The sequence below is a fragment of the Phalacrocorax carbo genome, chromosome 13, assembly GCF_963921805.1.
Source record: "Phalacrocorax carbo chromosome 13, bPhaCar2.1, whole genome shotgun sequence".
NCBI lineage: Eukaryota > Metazoa > Chordata > Aves > Suliformes > Phalacrocoracidae > Phalacrocorax > Phalacrocorax carbo.
Window position 1 is genome coordinate 6,200,287 of NC_087525.1, and position 13,829 is coordinate 6,214,115.

Genomic DNA, 13,829 nt, shown 5'->3' on the forward strand with positions numbered 1-13,829 from the left:
AGGCTGAAGGCTTGAGTCGGATATAGCTAAAACCTTCACTGTGAACCTTATAACTTTATTATGTAGCCTGCCATGAAGGCCTCCAGACACGTGCCACAGGGTAATGGCAATCACGTGGCTGCGCTGGGGAACCAGAAGTCTGGGAGTCGGAGTACAATAATGGTTTGAAGGCAGAATTTCTTGGCACACAGAGTGGTGAATGTTATGTATACAGGGACACTTTGTTACAGATTGATTGATGTTGTGTCAGCAAAATAGTTAGGAGACTGTGACTTACTGATGGCTATCACTACATTGAAGTGTTCCATTGGTAAAAGGGGTAAATATTCCTTACTTTGTGCAGAATTTGGAGTTCTATGGATAAAAAGTTGTATCAATCTACTGGTGCTAGCCATGCTAACATAGGGTTCACATAGCCTGCGAAAGGAATATTAATTTCAACTCTACTAGTAAAGAAGAAATTCTTCAGGCCACAATCTTTCCAGTACATCATCCTCCTTATTTGCTTGTATGGTGGTAGCCATATTATCACAGAAATCATGCTGGTTGTCAATTAAAATATTTATGTGCAAAACATTAACTCTCCTGAGATTATCTGGGGGACTTTAAATATAGAAAGTATTGCAACCAGAAAAATACCTTTTTGTAAGTTATTGTTTAGGTTTGCCTGGACTAAGAAATAATTTACATTATCAGGTACCTTTTAAAACTTTACTCATAGCTTACAATAGGTAAGAATGTTTTTATGGCTCATATAGGCAAATGGTCTTAGATTGACTTATCCTGCAAGCTCATGAAATCTCTTTTCTCCCACTAGTACAGTGTTATGAATCTCTGAGTCCCAAATTCTTGGATGTATCTGTTTATAAACTACCATTTCCCTATCTTGAATTTATCTTACCCTTGATGTATCTTATTATAGAAGCTACTATCCCTTCCTTTCTTAACTGAATGTAAAGGGTAGATGAAATGACCAGAATGCATTAATAACTCACTTTTCTATTTTATGAATGACTTGCATTTCAGTAAACTCCCTACTGAACCCTTGAACAGAAATACATCCTAGTTTATGAGTATTTCTTGCCCCTGCTTCTGCACGTATGGTTTATGCTACTTACGTGGCCGGTGTACTTCTGGGCAGCCCCATAGCATTGGTTGATGGCACAGTAGGAAATGAAGGAAGGACAGAACTAAGGAAAGCTACTGGATTCTGGATCCGGCCAGTTGGGGAGATGGGAGCAGGAGTCACACTCTGTGGCTGAAACTGTTTTACACTGGATGTAGAAAGCGTTAATGGAGGCACCATGGATTCTTTAGGGCTTGGTAGAGACTGTTCACTCTTGCTTGTCAACCCTCCTGAGGACCTTGATTGAGCAGGTGGAGGATTTCCGGTGAAATTTTCCTTGTTATTTGTTCTTTGAGTTCCTTGTGGGACGTTGCTGAATGTTGTAACTAGGTAGCTAGAAGAGGAGCTGGTAGGCGGTGTGGTTTGTGATGGTAGGAACTGCTTAGGTCGGGTATAGCTGAATGCTTGTGAAGCAGAGCCTTTGCTTTGTTTGTACATAGTTGAGGTGGACTGTTGATGGAGGGAAGTAGCAGAATTCAGTAAAGTTGTGTTGAATGACAGCTCTCTTGTAGATGTCTGATGCACCTGCTGTTGTTCAAGCAAGACCTGGTTGTGGAGCTGTTTTAACTGGGTCTGATCACTGCATATAAAACAAAGAGCAGAATTGGTCATGAGCCCTGAACATGCTGGCTGACTCCACTTCCAGGTGTGAATTGCGAGAGAAAAATTCTACGTCCTGTGATACAGTAAGAGGTAGGGGAAACTGCTACATGACATATTCTCGAACATTATGAGAAGAGCATAATATTAGTTTGCTACTAAAATAAACTTTTTCTTCCTCTCCCCTTCTTTGCCAGAGTCACAAAAGCTGTTTGTCTGAAAATTATTTCACTGAAGATGATTCTTACATTTTAACACATGAAATATAAACATAAATCTTACTTGAAGATATTTCAGGGATAGCATTGTCAAATTCTGCTCTGTGTCACCTTAGTACCTCTCTGCTTGTGTAACTAAGAATAGGATTTGATTTACTGGATTTTAAATGAGTGTTTGTAAGCCAGATTGCAGTTATTTAGCTCCTGTTAAAGTGGGTTCTGAAACCAGCATTTTGGCTAATAAAGCTTTGTAATAATCCACCAAAAGAGATATTACCAACGTAGTTTAGGTGGTGTTGATGTTCGGTGACAGGCAGGAGTGCGTCATTCAAGGAGGACTTGCATTTCATGCAATTGTTATTTCCTAGATGCTATCTACTGTATATGTCTGCAGGGCTTTTTTACCCTGCAGTTAAGGAGAATTATTTTGCATTCTCAAGTGGTTTATTTAGTTACTATGTATATGGGAATACAGCGTATGGAAAACAGGCTAAATTTTCCCCTTCCAAAACCAAAAAAGACATAGAGGATATGGAAAATTATCATGTAATAAATTGTAGAGTATTAAATAACTATTGTTAAAGTGAAAAATGTAGAAATAGAGACAAACCACAACTGCTACTAACAAACCACACACATGAAGTCAAAAGAACTTCTTTTGATTTAAAAGAATTATTGTTTCTACACTGTACTAAACAAAAATCACCTTAAAGGTAGATAAAGATAGCAGTTTCAAGCTTTCAAAAAGTAGAACGTTAGCGAGTTAGAAGTTGTGTAATCCTGATTTTGTGTCCCTCATATATACATCTGCATAATAATGTACTCCTTTGTTACAGGTTTTTTTGGGGGGTGGGGGAGAAATTCTCCTTTATGCAGGCATTGGGCAACTTAAATACTGTTTCTGCTCCCCCCTTAAACACACTATAGCTCTGAAAGTATATAGGGCTGTGAATATGGGGTTAGCAAATTTAAAAAACACTACTCCAAGTTCTTCCTCTGCTACACGGTATGTAAGTTCTGTCTTCTCACTTGTAGTGTTTATGCTGTAAACTTACATCCCTGCTTAAGATCACCATGAATTACTTTATAGTCCTTCCTGAGCCTTTAGTTAAAGCTTCTGCCTATTTAAGAAATTAAATTAAGGACTCTGCATGCTTTTTGTTAAACTACACTTGGGAGGTTTCAAAAATGCTGAGAAGATATTTCTTAATAAACTGCAGTGTGAATTCCATAACTTGTCCTCTAAGAAAACTACATTACTTCTTAAAATTTACCCTTGAGCTCACAGCGCAGTAATCATGCAGGTGCTTTTTAGTTCAAGTGGTCTCACATTATCAAACATTTCCAAGTATTTTATCTGTGTTAGGAGGAGATTACGTCTGTGAGACACAAAAGTCACGAGGCGTGGCCTTTCAGGCTAAGGTTGCTGGCTAGTTGCTAGCCTATACTTTGTATAAGACTGAATATGTCTGGTTTTAGCAAAATTGTATACTCAGAATTGAGGGAGATATATCTGAAGGACCTGCTTTTACTTTGCCTGCATAAAAGCAGTGTTGTTCACCTTTTGTTTGCAGCAGAAAACCTTGTGGAACTGAATACAACTTCAAAGGGAAAGCATTTTCCTTTTAATTTTGCAGAACACTTTTTTCAAGAGGGATATACAGAAAAAAATACCTAGTTCTGTAGAATATGTTTTCTGAGAGTACGGTTAATTAGGCCAGCGCCATGTGATACTGACTGTCTTTTTGGTCTGTGTTTGAGTTTTTTGCTCTAGAGCAATAATGTCCTGGTCTATGAATACTAAGTAATATCAGTGATGCTCCTGAGACTTAGAATGCCTTTTACTTACAGCTTTGGTTTAGCCAGTACTGGTGGGGGTTCCTTGGATGGTGATGTTGGCTCTGGTATTTTCATCGGCTGTCCATTTATCCTCTCTTGGAAATAGGTGGGTCTGATTTGGTTTGTAGCACCAGGTCCATCCTCTGGTGATGATTCACTTCCTTTATCATCTTCAGGCAGCTTGAAGTGCACACGGAGACCTATCTTGGAACTTGATCTGGGTTCATTGTGGTTCACAAGAACACCTTCAAGTTTAGGTTTGGGGGTCTGGGGAGGTGTACGTGGGGGAGGTTGATGTTCAGCAGCAATTAAGTTGATTGAGCCCATTGTGTGAAGGGTAGCAGCATTACTACTTTCTTCAGATGCTGAAATAGCAAATATCAAACTTTTGGTGGTGATACGTAAATACCATAAATTATAGTGAAATGAAATCACAAAATTACACTTGGAAAAACTCACTCTGATGTCCTTCCAGCTGTTGGACTGAGTTGTTTGACCTCATTTGTTTAACAACAAATTCCCTTAACAAAGGAATATTGTAAAAGTGGGGGACACAGTTCTTGTTCAGAAGATCCAGCAGTGGTCTTCAGTCATGTCCTCCATGAATTCCACCAGCATCTTTGAAATACAAACTTTCTTTTCAGAGAATTCTCTAACTTTTTAGTTATGAAGAAGACTGCCAGAGCTTGAGCTGAACTGCAGTCAACAGTGCACGATACTTTTACATACTGTACTTTGCTCACCTAACTGCTTCGTGCCTTGGCAGTGTAAATCGTGTAGGCAGTATGAAAGAATCCATTTTGAGGTTTCCTCCTTTGGGCTCTGCACCAAAGGGTTATTGAAACAGCAAACTAGACAGTCCATAGAGATTCCAAAAATGGCTATTGCCCAAATCGGGAGGTCAGCAGAGTTGTGTTTTTGGAAGGGTTGTGTGGGATTCATTCCCTAATGCTCCTTGTTCCTTCACATTTCTAACTGGGGAAAGACACTTTGAAAAGACATAGAGATCTATATGTTTGGTAAGCAGCTTGGACTGTACAGTGCAACAGCCTGCTCTGCTTGTGTTTACTCGCAAGCAAAGGACAAAACCAAACTCTTACCTTTGACAGTTAGATGAGCTATACTAGATACTGTGCCGTATTTATTGCTTGCAGTACAGGTGAAACTGCCAGAATCTTCTGAAAATACTTCAGCAATAACAAGAGTACAGATTTCCTCTGCAAAGCATCAGAGCAGTATTGTTATTTGAAGTCAACATGCATTGAACAAACACACAAAGCCTTGACTGCCCTCGGGGACGTTTCCTTAAGGTTTTCCACCTTGCCCCGTTTGATTTTCGTTTCATCAGTATTATCAATTTTGGCAGCCTTTGTGTGCAGCAGCTGTTATCAGCATTGTCTGCAGCAACTGGTACCCTCTGTGCTCCAGCATGCCCAACGAAAATGAAGAACAGGTGTCAGCAGTGTTTGGAAAACATCAGAAATTGTTTTCCTAATCACATGAAGTACCGACTTTCTCTCTGAAGAACTTAAAATTTAATTTGAAGAAATACAGTGTACTCTATACTCACAACTCGCTAAAATACATGTATTTTTATCTCTTTGCAGATTGAAAGATTAGTTATAATTAACTGGGAACAATTCAAGTGCAACGTGAAGAAATGCAAAACACATACATATAGGCTGGAATTTTCCAAAGGACCAGTGCAGATTTGCAGATAGGGGGAATTGTGCTAATTGTGCTTATAGAAAGTTGCCTTTTCATTTCTTTGTGAAGAAGACTAATGGGCACCAAACATGTGCTAGCAAAATTGTACTAGCAAAAATTAAATTCCATCTTGAAAAGTCAATCTGGGGTTATGACATTCCTGTCTGACCAGTGTCCGACATGTCCGGGCAGTAGTACCAGCTAATAAATAGCTATAGTGATGGGATTTTACATCTTTCGTCTGTCTGGATAGCTGAGTTGGGGAGGGAGAGTAACATCCGAAGTGCATTGATATGGGGGCTATAGCATTTCTTCAACTAGTCAGTGACTATTTTGCTACCATTTTGCAAGAAACTTTCCTAAAACCCTACAGGATTAATATTTTCTGAGTATTTCCGTAGAAGACCATACCACACTAAAACTTGATTGTTTCATGTCATCACTGAGGAAAATATAGTAGCAACAAAGAGATTATTTGTGAACAGCTACAGGAGAATAATAGTTTATTATAGTACTAGGATTATAGAACTAGTTTAAGGCATTACAGTATCTAGTTTATAGTACTTGTATTTGCCAACCACTGCGTGCATGGAAATCCAGATTCCTTCTGAATGAGCAGCAGGTGATGAGGCAGTGACAACTGCACCCAACTGATTACCCTCTAAAAACTGCTTCACATTACTCAGCAGTGATGCCACTGGACAGTAAAGGAATGGCATCAGTGGGTTCTGGTAGAAGCTCCATTTATTCATGCCTAAGTCTCAGCGAGAGACATTGCAGAGAGAGTGAGTCTCTTTCAAGACACTTTTAGGGGTAAAAAAACTTCTAATAGGGCAAGGAGAAGAGTTACAGAAGTTTATATTTCACAAAAATTAATACCTCTTTGGTAATTTTCTGTCTTAAAAGGGGCAGCTTTATATTTTTAATAGTGAAAAGCATAATGGGGAGAGTGATTATATCATGGAGAATTAATCAATATCTATAAGGTTTCTTTGCTCAAATCATGCAGAGTAGCCTACATTCTGCTCTGACCCTTGAAATTAGCAAATCCAGCCACTTTTATACGATTTGCTGATATCAGGGGTGGAACACCTGATGTGATACTCTCATATTACGCTGTTAGGGAGCAAAGGGAATGGCTGACATGGCTAAACATCTGATGCAATGTTCCCTAACTGGTAACTCGATAAAAATAGCTCAGTCCTACATCATCTAGTGTACTTCTGAACCTCAGATATACAGAGGACCCTCATACATTAATTTTGTTAATTTGTAGCTCATAAGGTGGTAACATTTAGGTCCTAAAGTAGAACTGGGCCAAAGCAGAATGGAAACATTATTTTCTTCAGAAGTGGTAGAATTAATTCAAATATATGTTTATGGAACAGTCTACAATGAAATGCATCTCACTAGTAGCTACAGAACATGGGGAGAAGAAGAAATGATGTTAACTAAATTATGGAGTGTAAATAATTAGTATTTTGTGAGGTTAAATCACATTTGTATAATCAAAAAAGTATGAGCCTTTTGATGATCCTCACCTGGTTCAGCCATAGATCGGGGTTCTAAAGGGAAGAAGAGCAGAATTAGTAGATTGAATATATTTACTTTTGCCAATAATTTTTTTTCTTAAGCTCTAAATATGAAGCTTGCTTTTCTCAATATGACGGAATACTCCTTTTGATCCAATTTTCTGTTTAAGGGGTGGTGGAGACAGCCAGGCTTTGTACTGCATGGTATGTCAGATCCACTGAACAATATGAACACTTAAGAATGCTTCTGAGAATTTATGAATAGGAAATAAATTCTGCAAGAAGTATTCTTTTGCAATCTTAGTACTACTTTATTGTGTCTTGAAGACAATTTCTGAAAATATTACACACATGAAATCAAGTTATGATAGAACATTGTTTCATTTAGGTTTGATATAGTGTGGCATTTAAGGAATTTCTACTGAGTTTTAGCAATTTTAGCATTCCAGTGACTTACGAGGAAACTGCAGGGCTTTGTCTGCATTTGAAAATTCAAGTAGAAGTATGTGCTTACAACCTATCATGTATCATGTGCATACACGTGTGTGTAAGCATGCTAACATGTACATCAGGTTACCTTTATGGATAAATAAGCAATCCACTGCCCATAAGCACTATTATAATAGCACTTAACTAAAAGATGAGGGATTTATAAGCAATGGATCTCTACATAAATGGTGCAAAACCAGAAACAAACAGCAGAAGTAAGGCTGAATTAGAAAAGAACATTGAAGTGGCAAAGGGATCAAAGCAGAAGGCAAAACAATTCAGTAGTTTGGGGAATCTCAGACAAATACTACCTGTCAGTATCCTGTTCAATTCATCCAGAGTTTTGGCTTCTGGAACCCAGATTTATTGCCATAAATATGGCTTATATAGTTCTTACCATTGTGCTAAGAAATTTGAAGTGTTGCTATGTTAGCAGTTTTGTTGCTTGCCTGTATTTTATTAGACACAGTATTTCCACACAAAAAACATACTTTTCTGTAATATCCTAAAATCTGGAGAATCTTCTATCAGTGTTCCTTCTCTATACCATTCAACCTTTGGGGAAGGAGCTCCTTTCACCCGACATTCAAAGACAACAAGCTGCCCCTCAGAAGCTGAAATATCCTGTAACATCTAATAGAGAAAATGAATAGACAGTCAGTAAATGTCTTATTGGTCTGGAAGCAATACTGATTTCCATAAGATTTCACAAAGCCAGTTAAATCCATGAATAGCTTAAGAAAGGTATAATTCCTTTTTTTATCTTTGATAGCTAAAAAATCGATTTATCTCTCCATATTATTAATTGACCTCTTTAGTTTTCAAATAATGTCATAGAACAAATTACCTTTGTAAATACAGGAGCAGCAATTATAGGTCTTCCATCCAGTCCTTGCAAATAGTTAGTGGGGCTTTGAGCCTGTAGATTGCAAAACACATGATGATGTTTAGGGGTACAGAGGGTATTTTTCCATGTACAGGAGAAACATGCGCTTGGAATGATGCAAAAGAGATTTCGGTGGGTGAAGTCCAAAGCGAAATGTTTAATGCAATGACTAGAAGTTGCTCTATAGACAACTTGTAGTGGTCTTCCTGGATGTGTTACTACTGCCTGAGTAACAAAAATGCTCTTATTGCCTTATTGAGTTAATCACGGCAAGGAAGATTTCACTGCAGTGTAATATAACGTCTGTCATTAATTCTTCACTAAGGCAAATCTACATAGGCTGCTTGGTGGTAGTCTGCTTTTAAAAATTCTTACTTGCAAGATATTTGTGGATGTTAATAAGGAAAAGGTAAGTCAAGTCGTGTGTGTGAGTGCTACTGTAATTCTTCCCCTTTGCCAACCCCAAACAATTTACAGAGGTTGAATGTCACCCTATTGATCCTGCTCAGTGAAATCAGAATTAAATTATTCTCCTCCTGGAAAACTTCTTTACGTAACTTGATTAAAAGAGTTTTTCATTTTAGTGCAATACAAGCTACCCCAGGACAGCAGAATTAATGACTCAGTATCTCAGGAAACACAGCCAAGTTTTATAGATAGTGTAAACCAACAAGATTAAAAGTGGTAATTTTTGAGAAAACTGTCACTCTTGACTTAGGCATCCTCTGTCAGAATGGCAAAATGTTGCAAAGGCTTAGTTCTCTTTGTAGTCTTACTACTACAGGTTACTCTTTGTAGTCAAAAGTAAACGTGCGTTACATTACCTATTCAGTATCTCTTTATTGGTTACCACCTAATTCTAGGCTGTAAACATTGAAAAGGCAGTGTAAAGCGAGTTCCTCATTAACTTTTCAGTTTTAAAGTAAATATGGCTCTTCTTTCCTATTAGGTAAGGATTCAGTTATGAATATTCTGGTAGTTTGCAACAAAAAGGACTCAAAATGGATGCTAACTTTAATTAGAAACTCTTTGATATGGGTATTAAAATGTTAGGTGGAAAATAAGCATATCTACATATAAGGTAGACATAGCAGTGAAACGATTTAGCTTGAAATAAGTTTCGTTGAAAGAAAGTTATTTCAAGTGAGTTCTGTGGAAAGGGAGAGGAAAAAGGTATAGGCTGCCTCTATTGAAAGTGAATGAGTCAGTCTGCAATGTGAAGAGGCCAATGAGTTGACTTACACATCCAAGTGCCCTTCACGGCATTCAGTCTCTGACCTGCTGGATTGCACACGGATTTCTGCCGCTGGCTGAGCTAGCGGCAGCTGCTCTGCCTGCTCACTGCTGCAGGGATGCCTGTAACCTGGGGATGAAAGGTTTCCTTCCCTTTGCCAGGTGCTAAAGGTTAGCTAGTAGGCAGGACATCTCTTCTGGGTATGCAACTACTGTATGGCTGTAAGGTTCAAAGCTGAAGTTCAACAGCAGAGCAAAAACTAGAAAATTTGCGGGTTCCAAGTCACAAACTGTAGAAGAAACACCTTTTTCAGGGCTTGCTTTTGGTCCTCGAAATTCACTGTATTGTCTCCCCTACCTGATTAACTGGTGTTGACACAGGCTGGACAGGTACAGACACAGGCTGAACCATGGCAGATGGTACCTTGGAGGTTTCTTGATGTTTGGTTGCAGTTCTAACAGCAGGAGATGCTGCATTCAAGGAGGTGTCAGCTGGCTTTGGTTTGCTGTGAAATATTAACCAAAAACAAGTTCTCTAATTGGAAGCTAGAGCTACATGTGTGTCCCTTAGTCATGCCTGTCCCAGTTAAATGTCAACCCCAGCCTTACATCTGGGATTGAATTCTAATTGATCTAAACTGATACATTCTCCTAGGTAAACTGCGTTTTATAAAACCAGGCTGCCTATCGTGCCACTCTAATCTCATACTTAGGTCAGTTATAAATGTAATAAATGGATTAACCCAACTGTGGCTCGAAAGCTGCTGTTACCAGCTCTGAGCAGCATGAGAGGGCGATGCTAGCTTCTCAGAGGACAATGCTAGTTTTTCTTGGACTGCTCCCCGAGCTTCTGTGAAGATTTGGGCCTATTAAGGTAATGAAAATACCATGGTCTGCTTGGATACAGATTCACTAATTAAATGCTGAAAGATAAGAGAGAGAGAGGTATGCTTTCTGACCAGCATATCATGCAATTTTGGTAGTGTACAGGTTGGCACCTCTTCACTTTTTAGGTTGTTTCTATATAGAATTAAAAGAGTTTACCCTATTTATTTTTATTGCTAAATAAAGTAATGCAGACAATGAAGAGATGGTCTTTTTATTCAGTTTGAGGTATGCACTGGCTGCTCTGGAATATACCACAGGTTGCCCCAGGAAAGCCAGCCTCGAAACCAGAGGAAGCCTTACTCAGTGAACATACAGTTGTTGTGATCACTGATTTCTCTTGAAATTGTGAACTTTTTTTGCACCTGTTCTTATATTAATTCCCTTTAGTTACAGGTGTCCAGATTTATGTGACGACAGCTGGAAGCTAAGCAAGAATAAAGACAGTCTGATTATACCCAAACCTGATTTTTCGTAATTCTATCACTTGAGGACATCCCGCTACAATGTTAGAGCAGCATTCTTTTTTTTTTTCCCTAAGGAATACGGAATGCAATACATTACTTCATAATTCAATGAGGTAAGCAACTTAGATGCCATCAAGTGATCAGGATCGTGGTCAATACTACATTAACACCTAATGAGATGAATAAGAAAATACACTATGCCAGAGACCTTTTGAAAAATCTGAGCTAGAACTATGAAAAACTTAGCAATTTGTCCCAAAACATTTGTAATCTTCTTGAACTTAAGTTTTATATTAGACCCTTATATTTATCGAAGTCCATAAACCAATCCAATCTGAGGAATTTTATGACTTTGAAGTAAAAATCACCTAAGACAGGATTTGCTGTCAGCCTGAGGTCTTCAGTCAAACACACTGCAGTGTTTTGTATTTGCATTTTAAAAGAAAATGACATTTGTAATGAGCATAACCCTCCTTGATATATTAATGGAAAAAAACCCAGGGTGCATCTATCTGATTAAAATTTCCTCTTTATAAAGCACTGGGTTTTTTTAGGGTTGAATTAATGCATACAAAGGAGTTCAAAATAACAGATTGATTATTTTATTTTTCAGCCAGTCTGACTCCCTTTCCAGTTAATAGAAAAACTTTGCAACTGAAAGACTATAGATTTTAACAGCACTGGATCAGGTTCTAAATGCATAGGGAATGGATTCATTTAGGAAAAATAAAATTATTTCCCAGGTTGTAGATTACATATGTTTGATACCTTTTCTTCTTTTTATTGTTAAGTAGTCTTCTGTACCCAGCATTTCAGTTTACTCTAGTTCATATGTATTAATTCTGTTATCTTAAATCTAAATAATCCATGTATCTTCTGCCAAAAACTTCATGACACGCCATATTTTCATGTGAGAAATTTTACTACACTGTTTTTCCAAGTCAGACACTTAAACCAGCATTTAAGCTGGGTCTAGTCAAATGGCACCTGTTTTAGTAAATTAATTTTAGAAGTTTAATCTCTAAGGTAACATATTTCTTCTTATGTTTGTATTTATTATTAAAGTTTCAATTCTTAAGCTAAAGTTGAAGACACACAAGCAAACGTGTATTTGTTCCATACTATTTGTAAAGCAAACAACAAACCTACAGACAAAACCCAACCCAAACAATCCAAAGAAAGCCCAGACAAAAGCCTAATGTGTTGGTGGTTGCAAAATATTAATGGAAACTGAAATGTCTACACTTGTGGTGTTTTTTAACTGTAAGAAATCTGGAAGATGTAATTGATTTTAAACTTACCGATCCATTTCGTCTTTGATGATTTCACCTTCAGAGTCAGAAGAAGAGACTCCTATGAAAAAGAAAAGCAAAATCACTTAGCGGGGGAGTTTGGGGAAGTTTATCTATGAAAGATACAAGCCTTTATTCAAATTTCTTCTACAGCATTCTAAGGATATATATTATAAAGCTGTGCCAAAACAAAAGATCACATTGCAGTGGAAATGAACCAACGCTGCATACTGTGTAAGGTGCAGAACTGCTATTGACATGAGGCTGATTTGGGGTGAGGTGTGACTGAAAAGAGGAAAACAGCATTCAAGAGGGAATGTATACCTGGGTCTTCCTCAGGTTCTCTTTAAAAAGCCACTATTATGATTTAGTCTGTAATTGCTGTTGTGAATCAAGTAAGAGCTTTTTTTCTCAAACACCTGATACTACTAGTTTTGTTTGTTTGTTTTAAATGGGAAAAAAAGAAAGACACCTGGAATCACAGCTATTATTCTTAAACTAGTGCCTTGTAGCACAGTTTGGAGAAGATACTAGCTCAGTTTACTAACAGCTGTCTTACTGAGACATTTCACACTTCTGATTCAGCCTTCACTGCATTTGGAATTCGCATTTTCTCTGCAGTTCCTGCCAGCGAGCATCTCCATCAGCCATGGCTTCCATCCAACATCCACTGAGTTAGGTAAAAGCAGGCCTTGGCCCCAGTCTGAAGAAATAGTAAATCCCTGCCAAGCACAGACATCTCCCATTAATGTCAGGGGCAGTGCAGATACTAAAAAAGGATTCATCCTTTCACTGTCAGGTTAGGGACGTGAAAGAATAATGGTAGAGCAAAATTAACCTTGTATTAAGTACGGTGGGTGCTTTAATTTATGAATGGTCCCACTGTTGTCAGTGATGGTACTCATAGGATATTTCTCTGCCTGAGAAATGGAAAACAGACAAAAGGGAAAAAAATATTCTATGTGTTTCTTTTAAATTTGTAATCCTGCTAACACAATGATGGATGCAATATAAAACCTTACCCAAAACATGTTAAAAAGCAATATAATAAATAGACCTGTCTTAAGCCAAGTAGGATATATTAAATAGCATATGGAGAAAGAACAGAGACCTACATCTGCAGATATATATTCTGTTTTATTTAGAGCACCTATTGTGCAAGCAAAATATTAAATTGCTGGCATTTTTTTTTGTATACATGGTCCCAATAAAGGTTAGAATGAAGTTATTCTATATTCAATTTGTAATAATGACTGTAGGGAAAAGAGATTAATAAGCAATAGACACAAAGTTTAGGTTCTTACATTTCTGTAGAGTGACCACAAATAAAAAATTTAAGGAGGCATCAGAATCTGAATATTTTTAGACTTCAATCTTGCATTGAGATATATAAAATCTCTGAGAAGCAACACAATAAAATTATATGCAAAGTCAGTCGCTTGTCTGAAGGGTATTTTACAGAGAAATAATAAATGTGTTAACAATGATGAAAAGTGTTGACTCCTGCTATGTATTTTTGGTGGCAAATCTATTACACAGTTAACATACAAAATAC

At 37.7% G+C, this 13,829-nt stretch overlaps 1 protein-coding gene across 1 annotated transcript in view; it reads right to left on the reverse strand.

The window, feature by feature from the left end:
* The window catches only part of MYPN (myopalladin), a 63,680-nt gene that overhangs the window by 27,344 nt on the left and 22,507 nt on the right, over positions 1-13,829 (reverse strand). Inside the window, exons 4-11 of the mRNA XM_009513510.2 lie at positions 12,284-12,335; positions 9,989-10,136; positions 8,359-8,430; positions 8,003-8,144; positions 7,032-7,055; positions 4,884-5,000; positions 3,794-4,148; positions 1,119-1,706 (exon numbers count right to left, since the gene is read on the reverse strand). Of these exons, the coding sequence (XP_009511805.1) occupies positions 1,119-1,706; positions 3,794-4,148; positions 4,884-5,000; positions 7,032-7,055; positions 8,003-8,144; positions 8,359-8,430; positions 9,989-10,136; positions 12,284-12,335 (1,498 nt within the window). The remainder of the gene's footprint in view (positions 1-1,118; positions 1,707-3,793; positions 4,149-4,883; positions 5,001-7,031; positions 7,056-8,002; positions 8,145-8,358; positions 8,431-9,988; positions 10,137-12,283; positions 12,336-13,829) is intronic.